The following is a 24,741-nucleotide window of genomic DNA, read 5'->3' on the forward strand; positions in this document are numbered from 1 at the left end:
AAGTTTCCATCAAGGTGGAAAAATCCTCAGCCACCATTTACCGTGAAGAATAAGTGTTAAAATAACCCTGAAGAGTATATATTGCCAATATTGCCAGACCCAACTGACACTGTAGTCTTCTACTTTCCCCTGAGGAATTATGTGGCATTTCCAAACTTCAGTGGGTTAATTAGGGAAAATTTATAAAGCACTTTCAACATGAAAATTGTTAAGGACTAACATAAACTTAACACTGAACACAATCACCAAGTATTTCTATTATTGATGAGTTTAAGACTTCTGAAAACTTCTCAGCATAAAATACATTTACTTTTCATTTCCTACTTCTCTTACTGTAGAAGATGCTATCACCTCTTATGTGGCTGTCAATATGATAAAGTAAACAATGAAATCCAAGCAGACTTCAAATATAACATTAGTGATCACTTAATATATTAATTATCTAAATTTATTCTAAGGCATCCATCACTGGTATCTAATGCAATTAATTAACAGTTCAAAAAGCATCATGGAGTGTACCCAAAAGGTGCATGCCCGTGCTCCATTTTCTCCATTTCTACTCTGAATTTCAATTGTCCCACTCCAACACAAGTTAGAACTGCAAGAGGGCAATTATCACATCACTGGATTATTAGAAGCAGTAGAACTAAATTCCAACTAGGGTGCCAGGCATCCAGTTTTTGAGCATAATGCCAGGTTGAAAAGGGCTGTCTGGGCTGCTAAACTCCAATTGATGCTCTGGCAACACTAAGGCAGCCTCATTGTCTGTCCTGGCTCTGTGCAGCTCCTGGAAGTAGCCAGCACGTCTCCCAAGCTTAGGGCAGCCAGGAGGCCCCATGCGCTTTTCCTGTCCCCAGCACTGACTCCACAACATCCAATGGCCAGGAAGTGCAGCCAATGGGAGTCAGCCTTCCCCTAAGCCTTCACGCCAAACCTGAACCAATTTTTTCCAGTTGCTTTGGTCACTGTTCTATTACTGATGCTGACCTTATGTCCTGCACTTTGAAACATTTGCACATGTAGAAAAATGTAGAATGTGTAATACAAAGGCTATAGAACAGGTCTGGAAGTCAGGAGTTATGGGATCTAATTCTGCCTCTCACTGGAGAAGTCACTGTACCTCTTCAGGCACTGTATGCCCACCCACTTGTCCATCTTGATTATTTATGCTGTAAGCTCTATAGAACAGAACTGTATAACCACATAAAATGTTTACACAGTGTCTAGCACAACAGGGCACCAATCTAGGTTGAGACATTGCCAGTTATGCAAATAATAATCAAAATAATATATGTAAGGACTACAGTCTCGAGTCCAAAAGCAGACCTTTAGGGACCAGTGTGATCCTTTTATCACTAACCTTCATTATTTATAACCAAGGTTACCTCATCACGCACAATCTCATATCTCTCCACTCTAAAAGATTATCCCATCTCTAAAGAAGCTTTTAAAAATGTGTTGTTTAGAACTGAACTGAACTTTGCTCATAAAATGCAGATGTGACTCCTATGACACTCAAAGACACTCCAGCACTCACTTAAGTTGAGCATCCTACAGAAACAGTGCAATCAAGAAAGGTGAAAATAATCATTTTATTCTTTACTACAAATAAGAAATAAAACATGACATTCAAAATGTACAGCAAATGCAATATATTTTCTCCCCTATGATTTTTCATTTTCATATGCCTCATACACTTCTACCTTTTAGGCAGGAGTTGAAGTCACTATGCCAAAATATCAGAATACTACTACTTTCTTGATATTTCCAGCTCATACAGAAACAGGAAATACCAGAAATTTAATTTAAAAAGCCCATTTTCCTGAGCTATCTGGTCCATTTTCTTTCTTCAGATTATGGGGTTCAAAGCAGCACCCAAACGTTTCAATAATTATCTGAACTAACTCTGTGAATTCTTCATACTCAAGAATTTTTTCAGAGAATTACATCTACAAAATAGTGAATCAATGACTTAATTATTCAGTGATTTACTAGGCTCATTTGTTGATTTATAACAGGTGCAACACATAATAAGCAAATATTTAAGACTGTCAACAAACCAGCAAGTTAGCTTTCTTAAAAGGTGCATAATGGCCAATTTTATGTTAAACTTTAGCAGGTAACTAGTACTCAAATTCTAAATGCAGCTCTCTGTAGCTGACTGGCAGGGCTCCTTATATTCTGCAGCACTTCCATGAGACCTGAGGACATTCAAGAGCTGTTTTTTACAAATTCGATACCATGTACCCCTATTGCCTAGAACAGAAAATGGGTTGCCCAATTCCAGACAGCATGAAAACAGGCCATCTTTATACACAATGTATTTGGGATGAGCAAATAATTCAGAAGGCCGTGTTTAGAACTGCCAAATCAAACACAAACATTGTGTGGCCATTCCCAGGTTACAAGAGTGGGTTAGTTAGGGGCTGTACTTCTAGCCTAGAAAAGTCTTCTACTGTGACATGGGATAGGCAGCATCTCTTTAACTTGGTACTCTCCCATGGCTGATGAATCTGCAATGCACAAGTTCTCAATTTATTAGCTTCCCAATGACAAGCCAGGGGGCTCCATCCCATCTCTATAATCAAATAGTGCCATAGTGATAGGCTTCCCCCATTGCCCACCTAGTTCCTTTGTCCTTTCACCCCCAATAACAAGAGAGAGCACCACAAGAAGCCTCTTCAGAAGTGATTTACCAACTACCAAACCCTAGTTTCAAAGGAGGAAGAAGAGCGAGCAGTGAAACAACTAAAGAACAAAAGCCCTGGAAATAAGATCGTGGGAGAGACGATCAAATATTGCAGAGAAAGTATGATTCAGGAACAGAGAGGTAGCCGTGTTAGTCTGTACTCCAACAAAACAAAGCAGAAGAAATGTACCACTTTAAAAATTAACAAATGATTTATTTGGTGATGAGGTTTCATGGGACAGACTGCTTCATTAGATCAATCTCATTTCCACAGACATTTATAAGTACAGAGGACCAAAAAAAAAAAAAAAATTGCAATAAAAACTGACAAACCAAATAGGATTGAAGCTGGGGTGCAGAGTGGGGGAATGTTAATTGTCCTGTCTGAAATAATTACAAGCACAAAGGAAGAGAAGCAGCTCTTGTAATGCGTGAGGCAATTGATGTCTCTGTTCATACCACATGTTAATGTGTCGAATTTGAATATGAACTCAACTCACAAATTTCTTTCTCTAATCTGTTTTTAAATTCTTTATGCTTTAGGGCACAAATTCTCAGGTCTTTAACAGAATGGCCCACTCCACTGAACTGTTCACTGACCAGCTTACGTGTTTTGAGTTTCTAGATGTTCCCATTTATTTTTTGGTGAAGGTTTTGCTCAGTCTGTCCAATGTGCATAGTAGCAGGGCACTGTTGGCACATAATGGCATATATAAGGTTGCTGGAAGTGCACAAGAACGTGCCTTTAATCTTGTAACTAACATGGTTAGGTCCAGTGATGGTATTCCCAGAATAAATATGTGGACAACACACCTCACTCCGAACTTTGTCCACATATTTATTCTGGGACACAGAGCAGACATCAAGAAACTCAATACACATAAGATGGTCAGTGAACACTTCGATGGAGATTAAAGCAAGAAATTTGTGAGTTGGAGTTCATGTTCAAATTTGACACTAACATATGGTATGAACAGAGACATCAATTACCTCGGCATTACAAGAACTGCTTTCCTTCCTTTGATGCTCGTAATTATCTTAGACAAGACAATTAACATCCCTCCACCCCTCACCTCCTTCTTTCAATCCTATTTGATCGGTCAGTTTTTATTGCAATCTTTTTTTGGTCATCTGTACTTATAAATGTCAGTCTGTATTGGAAATGAGATTGATCTGATGAAGTGGGTCTGTCCTATGAAAGCTCATCACCAAATAAATCATTTTGTTAGTCTTTAAAGTGCTACATTTCTCTTGCTATGATTCAGGAAATACAGCGACTACGTAACATAGCACGGAAAGAAGTGAAGACACCTAAGGAATAAACAAGATCTGTGCTAGTGGCAATACACAAGAAAGGAAGTGCTTTGGAATGCAAGAACTACAGAACGACTGCCCTAATAAGTCATCTAAGCAAGGTGCTGATGACGACACTAATGGAGAGACTGAGACTGCAGATAGAAGATGGAACGATTCCTGAAATTATCTAAAAACTGAAGAAAATGGTACTTTTTATGTAATGTACAACAAAGCAATGCAGTAGAAGATGTGTTATACAGCACTCAGATAACCAACATATTCTGTTAACCAGAGCTCAGAGTATCTGCCACAGGGCTGACTTCCCAGCTGGGTCTGGCTGCTGCAGGGCCAGCTTTCCCAGCTGGGGATGGCAGTGCTCAGCACTGCACTCCCAAAGCCCCTCACCGGGGTCCAGCAGAGCAGGGGTGCCTTCCTGGCTGAGCTGGCAGAGTACAACCAGCCTCCCAGCCAGGGATGGCAGCAGTGGGCTCTCACCCAAGGGTCAGCTGAGCAAGTCCAGTGGCCTCACTCAGCGAACTAGAAAATCTGGTTATCTGGAAATGCCTTGTCCCCTTGTCTGCCAAATAATCAAGCTTCTACTGTACAAACTTTTACATGTCCATCAATTGCACATGCAAACACATCACCTAAATATAGGTATTCATTTAGGTTTTTAATTACATTTACTAACTATACCCTTCCAAGAGAAATTCATCCCAAGAGGAGGCTCATTTAAGCCTTCAAAATAAGGCTGAAGTGAGATTTACTTGGAGTCTACAGTCAGCTGCCCCTCTACCCAGGGTGCTTTTCTCCTTTGCATTCTGCACTAGCTGTCCATGCCCTCTGCCTGTCCACATCTCTTTCTTTGCCTTAATTGAGGCATGTAGTAATATTTCTTCTAGTCACCATTTTCAGTAAGTGGATGAGGTGTGTTTGGCAGGCACAATTACATGCAATACTGGTAATTTTAGGCACTCCTCTTAAGCAAACTTTCGAGAAAATTTAGCCGTTTAAACCTGGGTTCCTAAACCATACGGCCAGAAAGAATCACATGAATCTTTTATTCTTACATCTTTTCAAACTTCACTCCAGTTTCTAATCTGCACATGAAAACTGGCAAAGAATGTGCCCTGACTACTGCCCGCTGCTCCCTTGGCAACCAACTCCAATGACCACTTCTCCCACAATGGTTAAATATTTCCTGAGGTCTAACCTAATATTTTTTATCTGTAGTTCTGGGGACAGCTGATTTAGTTTCAGGGAGAGTTTTAATATCACATTAATCTAAACACTGTAGTTGTTTTGAGAGTCTCACAGTAAACTGAAATGAAAAGAACAATTATGCAATAAGTTACACTGAGATGTTCTCACTGCTTTTATTCTGTTTAAGACTGAACTGAGTAAATCTCACAAATAGATTTTGCTTAAAGAATTAATGTCAGAAAAAATGAATTTATTTTGGTTTATTAAATAGTATCAAAATTTTACTATGTATTGTATATACAAAAAAATTTCTTACAGTGCTACAATAGAATGAATATCTTTTTTAAATGGATATGGCCAAAGCCCCACGGCTTGAGCTAGGTAAAACCAAACATGGCAAAAAAACCCCAAAAACATAATGCAAGGGAAAATCCTTCTCTGAACAGGGAGTAAATAAGATATGCTACTTCGACTATTTATTTTTAGAATTATCCGGTTATCTACAGTTGCTACCCTGATCACATGACCCATTCACTAACACTGAGTTCCCACAACAGAACCAGAATTAAAATAAGAAATATCCAGATGAACAGAAAATACTGTACCAAAGAGATATTGAGAAGCTAATAAATATCAGTTATGAAATAAATATCAGATGAAAATTGACAGTGCCTTTACAATACAAATGCTATTGCAATCAATTCTGTACACAGAAAGTTATTTCCAGTACTGGCAATTGCTGTACATTTGTAGGGAACATGCACTGTAAAATCCTGATCCCATTAAGCAGTTCATTGTTCACAAATGGGACAGTGTTTACAAAGGAAATAAAGGCCAGTTTCACTAAATATCTATAGTTTAACAGATGTTTCCTATTATCTGAGCAAAACAAGTACATGCCTGATACATGAACCACTTCTTTGCCCTACCAAAAATGCTTGAAAGTTAGGTCTGTTAAAAATAAATGTTATTCAACTAAATAACTCGGAAAAAAATTAAACCAACTTAGGACAGCCTCTTTGTTCTGATAGAGGTAGAGCTTAACTTTGTGATGAATGCTGTCTGAATGAAAACTTAAACCTAGATTAGGATGGATGTAACATGAAAATTACACTTCTGGTTCATGCTGGAAAAAAATGGTGCGTGGCTAATGACAAAGACACATGAAATATACAGTATGTGTGCATCCACTCAAATTAAAATTCTCTGTTCAAGTTCTCTTTTTTCCACTTATTTCAACAAACATTGATCAGGTCCACAATGGAGCTCTAATATAAATGATATTACTGTTTTACAATTGCTTTGGATTTTTATATAAATACATACACACCAGCTTGCTATACTCTAGGGCAGGGATCTGCAATCAAAACAGCAAGAAGAACCATATTTTCAAATTCAGTTACAAAATTAATACTTCAAGAGCCGCAATGCGTGTGAATACGAGATGGTCCTTACTAAATAATTTCAAATCATACTTTTTGTAACCCCTATTTTAAGAGCAGTGCACACACAATAATTTGTACCAGTTAGAAAGTTTAAGGTACATCCTTGCCCCCCCATCACCTCCATCCACAGGCTTAACCCCTCTCAGCCCAAAACCTCACTCCCCATCCCCAGGATTAACTCCTCTATGCCCAAACCTGCCCCCTACCCTCCCCAAGATTAACCCCTCTCTTAGCCCCAAACCCAGGAGTAACCTGCTTCATCCAACAACTTCCTCCCGCTGCACCTGTGCATGCGCTGCCACTGCTCCTCCCATCCCTGCCTCCTTCTCAGCAGGGCAGACTCTGCCGCCACGTCTCCTGCCCTCCGCTGCTCCTCCCCTGCCTCCTTCTCAGCAGAGCTGCATGGCTCCAGCAGGGGCACCTCAGCCTCCCCTCCCCACAACTCTCCTGCTCACTTCCTCCACCTGCAGCACAGGTGGCTCCCTGCCCTGCTGTGTTGAAATAATGGAACTCAATTTAATTGGCTTAACATCCGGATCTCTCCCGCGGCCATGCCAGGCATCAAATCAATTAAATTGAGTTCCATTACTTCATAGAAGAGTAGGACTGGAAGGGACCTCGAGAGGCCATCGAGTCCAGCCCCCTGCCCTCATGGCAGGACCAAGCACTTTCTAGACCATCCCTGAAAGCCATCTAACCAACCTCTTCTTAAATATCTCCAGTGATGGAGATTCTCCCGCCTCCCTTGGCAATTCGTTCCAGTGTTTGATCACCCTGACAGTTAGGAACTTTTTCCTAATGTCCAACCTGAACCTCCCCTGCTGCAATTTAAGTCCATTGCCTCTTGTTCTATCCTCAGAGGCAAGGAAGAACAAGTTCCCTCCCTCTGCCTTATGACACCCTTTTGGATACCTGAAAACTGCTATCATGTCCCCCCTCAGTCTTCTCTTTTCCAAACTAAACAAGCCCAATTCTTTCAGCCTTTCTTCATAGGTCATGTTCTCTAGACCTTTGATCATTCTCGTTGATCTCCTCTGGACCCTCTCCAATTTCTCCACATCCTTCCAGAACTGCGGTGCCCAGAACTGGACACTATACTCCAGCTGAGGCCTAACCAGCGCAGAGTAGAGCGGGAGAATGTCTTCTCGTGTCTTGTTCACAACACACCTGTTCATGCATCCTAGAATCATGTTTGCTTTTTTTGCAACAGCATCACACTGTTGACTCATATTTAGCTTGTGGTCCACTATAACCCCTAGATCCCTTTCTGCTGTACTCATTCCTAGGCAGTCCTTTCCCATTCTGTATGCGTGACACTGATTGTTCCTTCCTAAGTGGAACATTTTGCATTTGTCCTTATCAAACTTCATCCTGTTTACCTCAGCCCATTTCTCCAGTTTATCCAGATCCTTTTGAATTATGACCCTATCCTCCACAGAAGTTGCAACCCCTCCCAGCTTGGTATCATCTGCAAACTTAATAAGTGTACTTTCTATGTCAATATCTAAATCGTTTATGAAGATATTGAACAGAACCGGTCCGAAAATAGACCCCTGCGGAACCCCACTAGTTATCCTTTTCCAGCAGGATAGAAAACCATTAGTAACTACTCTCTGGGTACGGTTATCCAGCCAGTTGTTCACCCACCTTATAGTAGCCGCATTTAAGTTGTATTTGCGTAGTTTATTGATAAGTATATTATGTGAGACCGTGTCAAATGCTTTACTGAAGTCTACGTATACCACATCCACTGCTTCTCCCTTATCCACAAGGCTCGTTATTCTATCAAAGAAAGCTATTAGATTGGTTTGACATGATCTGTTTTTAACAAAACCATGCTGGCTGTTCCCTATCACCTTACCACCTTCCAACTGCTTGCAGATGATTTCTTTAATTACCTGCTCCATTATCTTTGCTGGCACAGAAGTTAAGCTGACTGGCCTGTAGGTTCCCGGGTTATTCTTGTTCCCCTTTTTATAAATGGGAACTATATTTGCCCTTTTCCAGTCTTCTGAAATCTCTCCCGTCTCCCACGATTTTCCAGAAATGATTGCTAAAGGCTGAGATACCTCTTCTATCAGCTCCTTGAGGACTCTAGGATGCATTTCATCAGGCCTTGGTGATTTGCAGACATCTAATTTTTTTAAGTAAATTTTAATTTGTTCTTTTCTTATTTCAACTGCTAAACCTACCCTTTTCAGTAGCATTCTCTATGTCAGGCATTCCTTCAGATTTCTCAGTGAAGACCGAAACAAAGAAATCATTAAACATCTCTGCCCTTTCCAAATTCCCTGTTACTGTTTCTCCCTCGTCACTGACCAATGGCCCTACCCTCTCCTTGGTCTTCCTCTTGTTACCAATGTATTTGTAAAAAGCCTTCTTGTTTCCCTTTATGCTTGTAGCTAGTTTGAGCTCATTTTGTGCCTTAGCCTTTCTAATCTTGCTCCTGCATGCTCGTGTTGTTTGCCTATATTCGTCCTTTGTGATTTGTCCTAGTTTCCATTTCTTATATGATTCCTTTTTTATTTTGAGATCATGCAAGATCTCCTGGTTAAGCCAAGGCAGTCTTTTGCCATGTTTTCTATCTTTCCTACGCAGCAGGATAGCTTGCTTTTGGGCCCTTAATAATGTCCCTTTGAAAAACTGCCAACTCTCCTCAGCCGTTTTTCCCCTCAGTTTAGCTTCCCATGGGACCTTACCTACCAGCTGTCTGAGTTTACCAAAATCTGCCTCCCTGAAATCCATTATCTCTATTGTACTGTTTTCCCTTCTACCCTTCCTTAGAATTGTGAACTTTATGATTTCATGATCACTTTCACCCAAGCATCCTTCCACTTTCAAATTCTCAATAATTTCCTCCCTATTTGTTAAATTTAAATCTAGAACAGCTTCCCCCCGGTAGCTTTTTCAACCTTTTGGAATAAAAAGTTGTCTGCAATGCAATCCAAGAATTTATTGGACAGTCTCTCCCCCGCTGTATTAGTTTCCCAACATATACCTGGATAAAAAGCAGTCAAGCAGCACTTTAAAGACTAGCAAAAAGTTTATTAGGTGAGCTTCCGTGGGACAGACCCACTTCTTCAGACCATATCCAGACCAGAACAGACTCAGTATTTTGCTAGTCTTTAAAGTGCTACTTGACTGCTTTTTGTTTTGATAGTGTATAGACTAGCACGGCTTACTCTCTGTTACTATATACCTGGATAGTTGAAGTCCCCCATCACCACCAAATTCTGGGCCCTGGATGATTTTGTTAGCTGTTTAAGGAAAGCCTCATCCACCTCTTCCACCTGGCTGGGGGGCTGTAGTAGACTCCTAGTAGGACCTCATCCCTGTTTTTTACTCCTCTGAGTCTAACCCAGAGACTTTCAACCCATCCATCTCCTACGTCCATCTCCACCTCTGTCCAAGTGTGTACATTTTTAATATACAAGGCAACACCTCCTCCCTTCTTTCCCTGTCTGTCCTTCCTAAGCAGGCTGTACCCTTCAATACCAACATTCCAATCATGAGTATTATCTCACCAAGTTTCTGTGATGCCAACGATATCACAGTTGTATTCATTTATTAGTACTTCCAATTCTTCTTGTTTATTTCCCATACTTCTTGCATTTGTATATAGGCATCTCAGACATTGATTTGGTCTTGCCTCCCAGTTTTGCCCTGGCCCTCTTTTTACTCTCCCAGTGTAGCCCATACTCCCTCCCATTTCAAGTTCATCTCCCAGGTATCCATGCTCTCCACTTACCTGCAGGCTTTGCTCCTCTGCCCCCGTCGAACCTAGATTAAAGCCCTCCTCACTATGTTAGCCAGCCTGTGTCAGCACAGCAGGGCACAGAGCCACAAGAGAAGTCAGTGGCAGCAGGATCTGGAGCTGCAAGTGACTCCTTAAAGAGCCGCATGCAGCTCTGGAGCCACAGGTTGCTGACCCCTGTTCCAGGACATTTTTAAAGTAGAGGAGTAAGAGGGAGGGTTACATGCTGCTCCTTACTGGGTATGTCTCCACTGCAAATAAAAACTGGTGGCTGACCAGGACCAGTGAATGGCTTGTAGGCCTGGGGCTAAAGAGCTATTTAACCACAGTGTAGAGGTTCAGGCTGGAGTTTGGGTTTCAGGACCCAGCAAGGGGGGAGGGTCCCAGAGCACAGTCCAAGCGAAACATCTACATCACAACTGAACAAGCCCTTAGTCTGTACCCAAGTCAGCTGGCCCAGCCCAGCCACAGGTGTTTAAGTACAGCACAGACGCACCTGTAGGGGCTCCAGTGGTACCCAGAATTCCAACAGTACATTGCACAGGAGCCCTGCTTCAGACACACCACAGCTCCCAACACACCCTCTGCACAGGTCCTTGGAAGACAGCCCCTGGAGGGCAGCCTTATAGCTGTTTTTACCGTGATGGTATGGGAGGAACCCTCTAGCAGGCAGATCTGGGGCTTTCATAGTCTTTTATGCCAACTCAATCTTTCTACCTGGCACAAAGGGGTTGGTGCAGTGGTGAGGATCTCACCCTGGTTATTTTTCAAAATGTTACTAAAGATTTCAGTGCTACTGGGCGACAGTGAGATTCTCTGCACTAGTATTTATGTCTCATTTATAATTAAATTTATATTTTTCAAGAGTTGAGGCCCAAGCACCAGAAGAATTCTTAACTCGAGTGATGAGCATACGTCACAAGGCATTTCTTGGCGTTGTTCCCGGAAGGTTGTTTCCAAGGGAATATTTACCATTTGTCACTAGGACTTGTATTGACTGCCAGGAGTTGGGGTGAAGTGTCTGTTGGAAGAGTTCTTCTCAAGGCTCTCTATGCTACAGAAATCCTGCAGGATCTGGGAAGGAGAATCTCTGAATGACACAGAGGGGAGTCCTGAGTCTGAGCTAGAGGAGTGGTCATTGGATCTACAATTACATGGATTCAGGGGCCAGGCACGTCATTCTATCTGGCTTGGAGGAACAACAGCTGCTATATTAGCCCATAATCTCAACTGAAAGATGCAGAGGGCAGCACTACTGCCCTATAGCTTAAGGTTGGAGTCAATCCCCTACCCAGCATTTGCTTTAGTTTCCCTACAGAAAGTCTATAAACCCAGGTGCCATAAATATCACCCATACTGAGGGTGTCTTTTGTGCACCTTAAACATTTTCTCTTTGGACCTCCCTATCTGAAAGGACTGCAGGAGTACTTCCTGGAACAGTAATACTGGAGAAAATAAATATTAAAAAACCATATGAAAAATGCAAATAACACTTCATGACCTGCCTGTTTCACTCCACTAATAGCAGCCTCCATCATCCCTTTCTCTGTCTCTCCCACAAGCATCTTAGTGCCTTTATGCACGGGGTAACCTCCTCAAATCAAGGTGTAAATTTACTTCTCTGCCTGACTCAAAATACATATAACCATTTTGTCCTACCTTCCCCTCCTTACCTTGCTCCCTCCTCTTGTTCCACACCAAACTGTCTTGTCTTATTCCTATGTAGTTTGTAAAATGCATAGGACAGAGGCTGTGTTATTTTATGCTTTGAAAATAACCAACACAATGGAACTCTGACTGGTGTCTGTCTACACTATTTTAATACAAATAACGAGATTGTATAATTTGATTGCAATGAAATATACAGTCACTACCGAAGATGCAATATTAATATTGGAAATTTGAAAGAAATAACTTGTGTGGAAATAGCTTTTGGGGATATTTCAGTTTTTCTCATCACACTCATTTACAGGGAGGGATTTTTTGCTTTGCATTTTTCTTGCACCTAATAATCCTATTTCTCCTTTAATGTTAATCTTAAATGTTCTCTTCACACTGTCAGCATTTTACAAAGAAGCAGCAGCTCAGAACTAATTGGATTTGTCAAACGATCAGAGCTTAACAGTTTCGTGAACTGTAACAACTATGAACAGCTACAGAAAGACCTTCTGGTTAAAATATATTACAGCGCAGATGTTATTTCCAAGATGTAGTGGGTCTGTCCCACGAAAGCTCATCACCGAAGAAATCATTTCATTAGTCTTTAAAGTGCTACATTTCTGCTGTTTTGTTTCCTCCTAAAAGTCTTTTGTGAAAAAATGTGTTCCATGATTCAAACCCAATTTCTTAGCTACATAATGAGGTGATGTTTGTAGCTAAGATGAGAGGTAATATATAAAATCTTTGTGCAGATGATCAATCAATTTCAGTTAAATCACAAACTGAGTCTCACGTAATTTCACCTTACCCTTGAAAAATAAATTCTTCACTCTTCGTTGACTTGACAAAGATCTAGGGCTCAATATCTCTTGTTCTTACAAGCACTTTGATAGAAAAGACAATGTGATCTCTTAGTTGTAACTGTCGTGACAGAAATGTAAAAATATAATTTAATGAAAGGGGCCAATATATAATCCTAGGATATACCTATTTAATTAATTATAATAATAATAGTTCGCATTTCTGTAGTGCCTTCTGCAGGAAGATTTTAAAGCCTTTTAAGACTGGGATTAAAACAGGGTAATTATTATCCCTAGAATACCAGGGACAATAGAGGTACAAAAAGTTTAAGGACTTTTTCCTAGAAAATGCATGAAGACTATACAGGTTGAAACTCTTGTCTGGCATTCTCTCATCCAACAACATTCAGGGTCCAGCAGGACCACATATGTTGCTAGACCAGAGAGTGCCTGGACTAAAGAACCCCAGCTGCCCAGAGCTGGACTGACTGACAGGCTGCTACCTCTGCTGGCAGGGAGCAACTCTAGCAGCCCTGATGGAGGGGAGCCCTGCCAGTCCCATGGTGGCAGGGAGCCCTGGGAAGACCTCAGCCATGGTTGGGAGATCCCCACAGGGAAAGCAGCCAGACGAGGACTAGGGAGTCGCACTGGCAGCTCTGCAGCAGTAGGAAGCCAGGCCAGGGATGGGGAGCCCCATCATAAGCCCCACAGCAGTGGGAAATCCTTAAGGGAGCCCAGCTGGAGAGCCCAGCCAAGGCAGGGACCCCACCAGCAGCCCCACAGCTAAAAACCTGGCAAGGGACAGGTATCCTTTGCTGGCAGCACTACAGCAGCCAGAATCTGGGCTGGAAGCCCTCCAACAGACCAGCAGCAGGGAGCCCTGCCAGGAGATGAGCCCCTAGGCAGCCTGGGGGTGGAGAGCTGGTGGCAGTCAGGAGGGATTCTCCTCCCGGGTGAGCCCGGAGGGCTGACCTCCCCCTGGTCCGGCAAATTCCCTCATTCAGCAATCACTCAAGTTCCAAAGGGGCTGGATCAAAGAGGTACAATCTGTAGCTGAGATAGGATCAGATCCTAGACCTCATGTCTCCTAATCTTGTGCTTTGTTAAATAAATTAACTTTCTGCCTTTCTTCTTACATAAATTACCTTTTTAATAAGACCATGAAGCCTGTTTTGGCTGAACCATTCGCCATCATTCCTTTTTTTTTTTTTTTTGGTTTGGCAAAACGCGGCATAGCCCCTCCCCTCCCCCACACATTCCATGTGGCCTTGAAGAACGTTCAAAGGGGTGAGGGCAAGTAGCAACACCACCCCAGCATAGCGAGGCTCAGGTAAGCAGTGATACAGGGGGCCTGGGCCATCTGGTGTGCAGATGTGGGGGGCCTAAGTCCAGCACAGTACATGGGGCTAGCTTGGTGCCGGGGAGAAGAGGTTTCACTAAGCCTTGCACCATATCTCATTTTTCCTCTTTGGGAAATATGTTCATCCTATTTTTAAGATGCAGGACCAGATTCTCTAATTCTACTTTGCTGCCTATGGGTTGCTCCGATACGCAGAAACAATAGAAACTGCCTGCACTTTCACTGCTAAAGATTTCCTCAGTTCAAGGCGAGTCACTGGCTCGTCTAAAGTTGCAATAGCTGTTCCTACGCCATCCCTCTTGAAGCTCCCAGGAAAGGGGACCAATCAGCATCATGTTGGCATCAGATACCAAGGCAATATAGTTTGGACTATCCTTAGCAGATATTTCTTTTGGAGTTGTCATCCATTGAGCAGGCTGCTCTAAACTCCACTAGGGCTTCAACATCAGCTCCATGAGAGGACCCACCTTTTCTGTTTCTTCCCTCAGCCCCACAAACACATTCTTGTCAGTGCGGGCAGAGTCGCGGGAAAAAACCCCCCGCTGACCCCGCACCAGCGTCCCGTTCGGATCCCCACGGGGCCTCGGACGAGGGTAACGAAGAGACGGCAGAAACCCGCCGACAGGCAAAGGCCGCTCCGCTCCTCTGCAGGCCAACCCCACCCACCTCCGGCAGGGGGCCTAGAGACTAGCGCTGTATTAGAGGGGGAAGGCTGGAGAGAACCTAATTCCCAGCGGGCAGGAAGCTGACTCGCTCGACAGAGGCAAGGGTGAGACGAGAAGAGGAAGATAAATCAAATGATAACCGTTTTTATTAACAAAAACACCAACATACAAACAAACAACACAGCATATAAACTAAACTCATACAACTATTCATTATAACATTAGAAGAAATATGAACAACCAACTTTACTAAACCTATTTATCCTAAAGAATACATTATTTAAACACTTACACTCATTAGCAACAGGAATTCCATGAAGGGAGTCTATGTGAGGGTTTTCTTACAGAACAGAGAAAGTGAAATAGTTAAGAGAGTCCCAAAGATTTTTGGAGGTAAATATTTCTCCGAGCTAGGGAAAGCAGACTAGCCTTATCCCCTTTATGCTCCAGATGGCTAGTTAAACCACCCTATTGGAGACCTAGAGGTCCAGCCTACCAAGGCCTCCTCCCAACTGGGTCAATAAATGACAAATTTTTCCAGCGGGGATTGGAGAGAGAGGGACCCTGAAGTTGGGAGAGAGAGACAAGGGGATAGAAAGGTTAGGTCTTTACACAAATAATAATAATTAACAATTACCTACTTAAGCCCTGACTATGGGGCTTATTAATCAATGGTGCAGCCTGGAGCGAACAATTTCAGCTCCGAGTTACAGCCCTTAATTGGTCCAGTAGAACCGTGGCTTGATCTACAGTTTTTACAAGATCAGAATTATTTAAAGGAGTATGAAGTTCTGGTGACTGTGTCCCAGGTTGTACCCAGGGCTTAGAGGGGTTTTTACGTGTCTCAGAGCGGTGGTCCAGTCAGGTTTTATGGTCGTGTCCAGTGGTCCAATCAGGCGTAGAGGTTGTGTCTAGTTGCCCAGTTGGGTGCGGTGGTCGCGTTTGGTTGTCCAATCAGGTACGGATACGTCACGGAGCGGTGGTGCTGCTCTGGGAAGGCAAGATGGCGGCCTCTGGGTTAAGCAGCCAAGCGCGCAGTACCTGCTAAAGCAGGCCAGTTCGACACTCGGCTGCTGCTCCACAGAGGCCCCCTGGGTTTGGCTTGTCAGGTACGCAGTACCTCGCCTTCTAAGGCGAGGCCAGTTCGCCACCTGACTGCCTCGCCCTTGGCCTAACAGCTCTTTTTGTTTAGGGACTGGAGGCGGCACTAGGCCAGTCGGGAGTTCCTAGTGAGACAGGAGCTCTTCGCAAAGCTGGAGCCCTTCACAAAGCTGGAGCTCTTCGCAAAGATCTTCGTCTACAGCCAGACCCCCCAGACTGCCCCCGAGGGCTGCGCTGCGCCGCCTTATATCTGGTGTCCTTATGTTTATTCATGATTTTATTTAAATATTCATGAGTTTGCCCCTGGTTTTCAATCAGGTCCTTCAGGTTATGGATGTTTCTGGAAGGTTTTTACCAGTGTCCAATCAGAGGCTTAGTTTTGAAGCGTGTATGAGTTCAGGGTTACCAAGGAGACCAACTGACTCAGAGAGACCGTTACAAGGGGCTGCTAAAGGCAGCCTATGGGGTTTTTGATTTATACCTGTGCCCGCAATGTTGTTAAATGGCCAAAGGCCTGTTTCCCCTGACCCACGGGGGCGATAATGCCCGAAGGATGGAAAAATCCCTGACAATTCTCTTGTACTGCACTCAGGAAAGAAAGGGCAGAGCAGAAAATCTGAGCCAGAAGAATGTGTACAATCGCAGTATCTATACTTCCTTTACAATACATATTTTTTAAAAAACTAAACAGAATACACCATTTCCTATTCCTATGAGCTATTTTAATTTTTTTTAAAATAATGATGATCATGCAGGCACAGCTTGGAATTTTTGCTGTATCTGCTATGTAGATCACCGAGTGCTTACTTTGTACTGCTATCCATGAGCTGGAATCTTCAGAGGAGTGAATTTTAAACACACAGGCTACGTCTGCACTAGCCAAAAACTTCGAAACTGCCATGCAAATGACCATTTCGAAGTTTACTAATGAAGCGCCGAAATACATATTCAGCGCCTCATTAGCATGCGGGCGGCCATGGCACTTCGAAATTGATGCGGCTTGCCGCCATGCGGCTCGTCCAGACAGGGCTCCTTTTCGAAAGGACCCCAGCTACTTTGAAGTCCCCTTATTCCTATGAGCAGATGGGAATAAGGCAACTTCGAAGTACGCCGGGTCCTTTTGAAAAGTAGCCCTGTCTGGACGAGCCACGCAGCGGCAAGCCGCATCAATTTCGAAGTGCTCTGGCCGCCCGCATGCTAATGAGGTGCTGAATATGTATTTCAGCGCTTCATTAGTAAACTTCAAGATGGCCATGCAAATGGCCATTTCGAAGTTTTTGGCTAGTGTACACACAGCCACAGCTGCCAACTGAAACACCTATCTTTTCTACTGAAGGTGCATCTACACTTGCATTCCTCTTTCGAAAGAGGCATGCAAATGAGGTAAATCAAAAATGCAAATGAGGCATACATTTGCATATTTAGTGCCTCGTTTGGATATTCTACTTTCGAAAGAGCTTCTTTCGAAAGAAGAAACCCAATGCAGATGCTGCTCTTTCGAAAGTAAACCCCATCTTCGAAAGAATCTTTCTTCCCATTAAATAAAGGGAAGAAGGATTCTTTCGAAGATGGGGTTTACTTTCGAAAGAGCAGCATCTACACTGGCTTTCTTCTTTCAAAAGAAGCTCTTCTGAAATTAGAATATTCAAATGAGGTACTAAATATGCAAATGTATACCTCATTTGCATACCTCTTTCTAAAGAGGAATGCAAGTATAGATGCACTCTAAGTGGTGCAGGTAAAATAAGTGTGAATGTTATACGTGTCACTCAAAGTATTTGTATAGGTAGCTATAACGGGTCCAACCTTGTAAGGTATAGAGCACCCTCAAAATGAATTGAAGACTGAGAATACTCAATATCTCTCAGAAGCAGAAGCAGTGTTAATAAGGAGAGATTACTGTACATAAGCAGAAGTGCATCTGGTGAGTAACAGTCCCAATTGTGGATGCTGTACGGAAAAATCAAAGCATAGGATCTGCATGCAGCCAAAAAAGCAAAAAACAAGCATTTGCTTACTGTGAATTTCAGAATGGAAAACAATATAACATTCACATTACTGCCTGAAAACAGGAATCAAGCTGGCAAATAGCACAGAAAATTATGACATAGCATGCATATGGAGAATAAGTATAAACAAATTACACTGATGGTCAAAGAGTAGCAACTTCACAATTTTTGAAAATGTTTCCCCCCTGCAGGAGTGGTCACATAGCGCATTTATCAATATATGCCTCTTTCCTGAATTCCTGCCATCCCTTTAGTCACTTGAATGTTACTTCAGAAGCAGAATGATTCAATCTCAATTTTGTGTAATTTAAAATGTAAGATGCATTATGAATCATATAATTTAAATTATGCTAAAAGCTGGGACCCCTAGAAGTGACAACAGAAAAATAAACCCCACATAGTATACTAATTCCTAAGTTTTCGTTTCATTTTATTCTCTAAATGTATGAGAAAAAACAATTTACTGTATATAAAGGCCAACATTTCTACATGTGAATACTCAAAAGTTAAGCATTTAAATCTATATTTAGAAACCTAAACAGAATATAGGTTGATTTTCAAAAATACTGAGAAGCCTCAACTCCTAATAACTTTAGTGGAACTGCTGACCTACTCAAGCCTTTTAAAAACTGGTTAATTTTTATTGAAGTTCCTTAGTGTGGACTTTGATGCCTTACTTTATCTACCTGCATCTGAATATTTTGGCTCCAGGTTTCTGTGTTTAAGATAGTTTCTTCCAGCAATCCACAGAGAGCTTGTTACACTAAATACAGACATACAGATTTCCTAGTATATCCTGTTCATTCAACATGTACAATAAGGTGCATTTAAACATTCATTTATATTACCAGTTCCAATTTTAAATATGTAGAATAATCACTAGAATGAATAATATCCTTAGTATCAGAATTAACTTTAAGGGTTTCTGCTCCATATTATAACACTTCAAGGACCTAAACCAAAATCCCAACTTAGTATCTCCATACCAGGCAAAACCAAATCTCCGGATGATCTGAACACACCTCAACTTGGGGAGAGTGGTGAGAGTAGGGACTAAACACAGATACAATATCTGTATCTGAATCTGAACTTTCCCAAAGTCAAGGTGTTCAGAGAAAGTTCAGATTCAGTTTATGAGAGGCAGAAATTAAGTGATTTAGGAGCTGGAGGCCCATTTTCAAATGTGTAAATCAATGGGACTTAGTTTTCCAAGCAGAGCCATGCAAATAACAGATTGTTTGATTTACTGGGTGTTCTGAAAAAAATGGGGAAAAAAAAAAAGCATTGTGAGTCAACCCAAAATGAAGTTTTCTCAAATGTTCCACAAAACTAAAAACTAGAAAAAATTAATTTAGAGTCAAAGGAAATATATGTTTAATTTTTGAGTTTTTGAAACTTACTAAAAATTAAATTTAAATTGAAGAAAATTTCTAAATAGGAACTCATTTCAATTTGAAAAAAATGATTTGTTTCATTCTGAAGGATTTATTTTCAATTAAAATATCTTATTACATTTGACACAAATTTGCAAAATGTTTATCAATCTCAATCTGCATTCTACAGGTTGAACCTCTCTACTCCAGAGCTCTCGGGACCTCACCAGTGCCTCATGAGACAATTTGCTCGACGACCTGAGGTCAATATTGTCTAGCAGCATTATCAACACTTTCACAGCTTAATGTGCTCTTAGGAGACATCTAAGAGAAAATTACAGCTAAATGACAGCACAGAACACTGAGAGCCTGGGTTGGTGGCCAAAAACACCTTTATGGGATCATGGGAAACTTCATCACACCCAGGATATGTTGTCATCCAGCTAACTAAAATAATATCCAATTACAGATGTTGCCGGACTACAGAGGTTCAACCTGTACAATGAAAAAAATTTCAACCAAAATAATTGACCGAGCTGTATTTCAAAGTGCCTAAAATATGTCTGAAAACGAGATTTAAGACACTTTTGAAAATTTTACCCAGCATTTCAGATGCAGGTTTTGGTTTTGGCCAATATCTATTAAAATGAATGTAAAGATTTTCCCACCTGTTGGTTTGTTAACTCCAAGGAATCCAGCTTGTCCTAGAATTTTAAATATTTTGTGTGCTGGAAACTGTCCTTCTTCTTCCCATTTGTCCACAAATGGATTAATATCCTTGTCAATAATCTGCATTTGGAATACAAATAAAAGCATTCTTAAATCAAAGAGATTTTTATAGAAACTGCAAATGCTCTGGAGAATAATTTTAAAATGTTTTTATTTTTAGCTTTAAATAATAAAAAGGGATAAAAATATGTCAAATGTACACACACCGCTTCCTATATTCCCCCCAACTTTTGCCACAGAAAAACTGTCACGGCTTCTACGCATAAGATATACTGTTTCTGGGAATATTTTGAAGAAATTCACTCCCTAGTGAGAAAGGGAAAACATACCCAGTGTAAGAAATGCAAGAAAGATGCAGGGCTTAGTTTCAAGAATAAACATCATAAGGAAAACTGCTTATTGGAAGAAGATTAGACGGATTAAGAGTGAAGAGGTAAGTGGATCGACTAGTTAGTAACAAATAATTCACTTTGTAATGCATCATTCTTCAATACTCCCTCTATGGCTATGATTACACTAGCGAGCTTTGTCAACAAAACCCCAGTTTTGTCGACAGTTTGTAGAGAAAACTCAGCACTTTTGCCAGCAGTGTTCGGCCTTTCAGCCAGTAAGGCAAAACACTGCTGTCGACAGATTCTGTTGACAAAAAAGCTGTGTGGATGCTTTGGGGGCGGATGGGGTGCCTTCTCTTGATTGACATCAGGCGCTGTGCTTCTGGATGCCTGTTTTATTGAGACTGGCCACTCTGTTGACAGAGTGAAGCGCTCTTCCGATTGGCTTTTTTGCGCAGCTGCACTCTGTCAACAGAAGTTTTGTCAGGAAACCTCTTCTGACAGTGACTTCTATCAACAGAGCACTGTAGCATAACTGTAGCCTACATAAGTGTGGTTTGACAAGAAAATTCCCAAGCTGTTTGCTGTGTTGGATGTCACTAGGAAAAAAGTAAAAAAAAAAAAAAGTTTAGCTTAGCTAATCTTTATGGTTTGTTTAACTGTAATTAGGTTTAGAATCTATCACCTAAGTATAAAGCACAGAAAACTGCAGTAAGAGAAATCTAGAGTTGTCAGTTGCACTGAGTGTCATTTTCTTACTTTATACTACATATTACATTCCCCTTATTTTGGAACACCATGGCCACAGACCATAATGGCGATGTTATTAGTCTATTCCCTGTTTTACTTTAGCATAATTCAGCCTCTCCACAGGATCCCCATTCTATGCTTGTTCACACTCATCCCTCACTTTACAAGCACAATTGGTTCCTAACTTTTTGCTCGTAGGCGAAAACTCGTAAGAGGGACACTAAATTCCTACTGAAATACTTGTAAAAGTCTCTGATTGGTTCCAAGTGCTCAGAGTGGCAGCAGATGGCGCTGCTTCTGAAAGGTAAGTGAGCCTAGGGTTGTGGGGGGTTACAGGCTAGGGCAGTTTGCGAACATGAGTGGGAGGGAGGGTTTAAACACGGTGTGAGGCTGGGGCGGAGGCGGGGGTTCAGGCTGCTGCAGGTTGGGTCTTTGGGCTGGCACGGGGGTTAAGGCTGCAGCGTTTTGGGTGTATGGGGCCGGTGGTGGGTTTAAGTTTTGGCAGTTTGGGGTGTGCGAGGGTGGCAGGGGGGTTAAATTTTGGCAGTTCAGGGTGCACAGAGCTGGCGGGGGGGGGTTAAGTTTTGGCAGTTCGGATGCACGGGGCCGGCAAGGGGTTTAAGTCTCAGTGGTTGAGGTGCGTGGGGCCAGCAGGGGAGTTAAACTTCAGCAGTTCAGGGGGCGGTGGGGAGGTTTAAATATCGGCGGTTTGGGGTGCGCAGGGCCAACGGGGGTTAAAATGTTGGCAGTTCAGGTGCATGGAGGTGGCAAGGGGGTTAAATTTTGGTAGTCCCGGTGTGCGGGGCCAGCGGAGGAGTTTAAGTCTCAGAAGTTTGGGTGCGGCGGGGGGGGGCGTGTGCCAGGGGAAGTTCATTTGTTGAGTGAACTAGGGTAGGTATGTGTGTCCCTCATTTAAGCAAGTACTCATAAATAAAGTACTCGTTTAAGGAGGGATGAGTGTACTCAAAACAGAAGTGCCAGCGAGTTCAGTGGGACTTAACTTTGTAGTAAGTGCACTCTAAGCATAGTCACTCTTAGCTTTTTTGGCAACCTGATTTAAAATCAATGATTTTTTGTGATTTAAATCAATTTAAATTACCTTTATTTAAACCAATCCACCTGAAATTTAATTTGATCAACACACAATAGGTTGTTTGCAAGGGTGGTGGGATATCACAAAGTACACAACAACAAATGCACTCTGAATCACCTGGCACAACTGCTGTCACAAATAGGATGCTGGACTTTATGGACCTCAGGTCTGGAAGAGTAACAGTTTCTATATTACTATACTGACATTAACTGTGCGTGTTTAATAGCATCTGAAAGACAAACAGATTTATTTGGGCATATGCTTTCAGTGGTAAAAAAAAAAACAGATGCATCTGTGGTGGGGCTTTATATTCACCTTTAGAATTTATGCCTTTTGCTGGTCACCCTTACTGGCCAATTGATACTTGGAGGCAGTCTGTTCCATATTATACTATTTCTGCTGTTAAACACAGCCATATTTTGGTATGTGCTGTTCTTTCTACATTTATTTTTTTGCAGTGAAATCTACCATTTTGGTTAGAAAGTGAAGACAGTTAAGACAAGACACTTCATTTTGCAGGTTGGGACTACTACTGAATGGCAGATATTTATTAATTCAAACTCTTAGGCGACATCTACACTAGAGCAATCTTTCGAAAGAAGTCCTACCAGAAGATCTCTTCCAAAAGAACTTCTTTCCAAAGAGCACATCCACACACAAAAAAAAGCAAATCAAAAGAGTGATCTGCTCTTTCAAAAGAGAGTGTCCACACAGCCCCCATTCCTTCGAAAGAGCGGGCCAGTAATTGAAAAATCAGGTGCCACGAGGACCGCTCTTTTGAAACAAGGGCCCATGAAGCATCTATACATGCTTTTTTTTTTTTTTTTTAAAAGAATCTTTTGAACGAAGGTGCTCTTCCTGATCCAGGGATGAAAGGGCTTCTAGAAGAAGAGCTGTGTTCTTTCAATTTCAAATCGAAAGAGCACATTTTGGCTATGTGCACACTACATTCCCCTTTTGAAGGGGAATGCAACTGAGGGAGATCCAAAATGCAAATGAAGCACTGATTTACAAATCTCATGCTTCATTTGCACAATCTCACACTATCACTATTTTGAAAGAGACTTTTTCTAAAGCAAAAACAGCCATGTAGATGGGGTTCCTTCAAAAATAAACCCTATTTTCAAAAGAACCCTTCTTCCTGACAGGGTTTATTTTTGAAGGAATGCTGTCTACATGGCTGTTTTTGCTTTCAAAAAGGTATCGTCCAGAAATGTGATCACATGAGATTATGCAAATGAAGCACGAGATCTGAAAATCAGTGCTTCATTTGCATTTTGGATCTCCCTCACTTGCATTCCCCTTTCGAAAGAGGAACATAGCGTAGACACAGCCTTTGTGTGTAGACACGCCACATGTTCTTTTGACAAACAGCCAAATTTTCCAAAAGACCTTGCTAGTGTAGATGCAGCCTTAAAAAAGGACTCATTGTTATTTTATGCTAATGGGGAATTAGTTAATTATTTTCCAGAGTGTTTAAAAACAGGCATTTCTGTGTTAGGAAAAAAAATGATTACATGGTTGCCACTTTATAGGTAAAAGCGTCGCTCTAATCTCTTCCATCGCACACACAAGGTGATGACTACTTGCAGGTAATGGAATCTTGTCTGTGTTACCTTTTAGGCCATGCAATGAAATGTGCCACTTACAGAAAAAGCAGCAGCTCAGGAATTAATGGCATTTTAGTTGGTCTCTCCCCAGCTGCCAATTGCTTCTACGGCCAGATCATTTACTATGATTCTTAGACACCAGTACATTACAAATGGAAAGAGTCATTGACAGTAATGTACACTGTAACACATTTCATTTGTAAGGGGTTGCTTGTTCTTAAGATATCTGCTCAGGACTAGGTGGGGTAAGGTTTGGGGATCAGGTTTACCTGGGCAGATGTCTGCAGGGGCTGGCAGGGAAGGGTTCCCCTCTTGCCAGCTGTGGCCAGTGAGGAAGGCTGCCCCCCTCCACCAGCCTTGGCAGCTTCAGGGCTTAGGTAGAGAGATCTCTCCCCCTTGCAGCCCTAAATCCCAGAGCAATGGTTACTGGGAAGCTGCCCAACTTACAGGAAACAGGTTGTAGCACAGTGACCCATCTACATTGCTGCTGCTGGCAATGCTGCCTTCAGAGCTGAGGAGCTAGAGAGGGGCAGTTGCTGGCATAGAGTCCAGCTCTGAAGGCAGAATCAACGCTAGCAGCAATGCAGACAAACGGAGGGCATGGTATGATATAGTATTGTCACCCTTACTTCTGCACTGCTGCTGAAAGGGCTCAGCCTTCAGAGCTGGGTGCCCAACTAACAGCCAGCATTCTCTGGAAGCCCAGCTCCGCAGTCAGGGCAGGGGTAAAGGTGGCAATAATGTGACACAGACCCTGCAACATGAGGAAGTCCAATTTTATGTTCTTGCCTCAGGCTCAAAATTAGCTAAATACGGCAATGACTGTGGGAGCAAGGGAGGAAACCTTAATCCAGCATTTTAAGATAATGTAGT

The 24,741-nt window shown here is 42.1% G+C and overlaps 1 protein-coding gene across 5 annotated transcripts in view; it reads right to left on the reverse strand.

The window, feature by feature from the left end:
- Positions 1 to 24,741, reverse strand: part of LOC142007992 (putative acyl-CoA dehydrogenase 6) — a 201,183-nt gene that overhangs the window by 148,498 nt on the left and 27,944 nt on the right. For all 5 annotated transcript variants that reach the window (XM_074984729.1, XM_074984727.1, XM_074984726.1 and 2 more), the window contains exon 2: positions 20,023 to 20,143. In XM_074984729.1, the coding sequence (XP_074840830.1) occupies positions 20,023 to 20,143 (121 nt within the window). The remainder of the gene's footprint in view (positions 1 to 20,022; positions 20,144 to 24,741) is intronic.

This window comes from Carettochelys insculpta, chromosome 2 (genome assembly GCF_033958435.1).
Source record: "Carettochelys insculpta isolate YL-2023 chromosome 2, ASM3395843v1, whole genome shotgun sequence".
Taxonomy (NCBI): Eukaryota; Metazoa; Chordata; order Testudines; family Carettochelyidae; genus Carettochelys; species Carettochelys insculpta.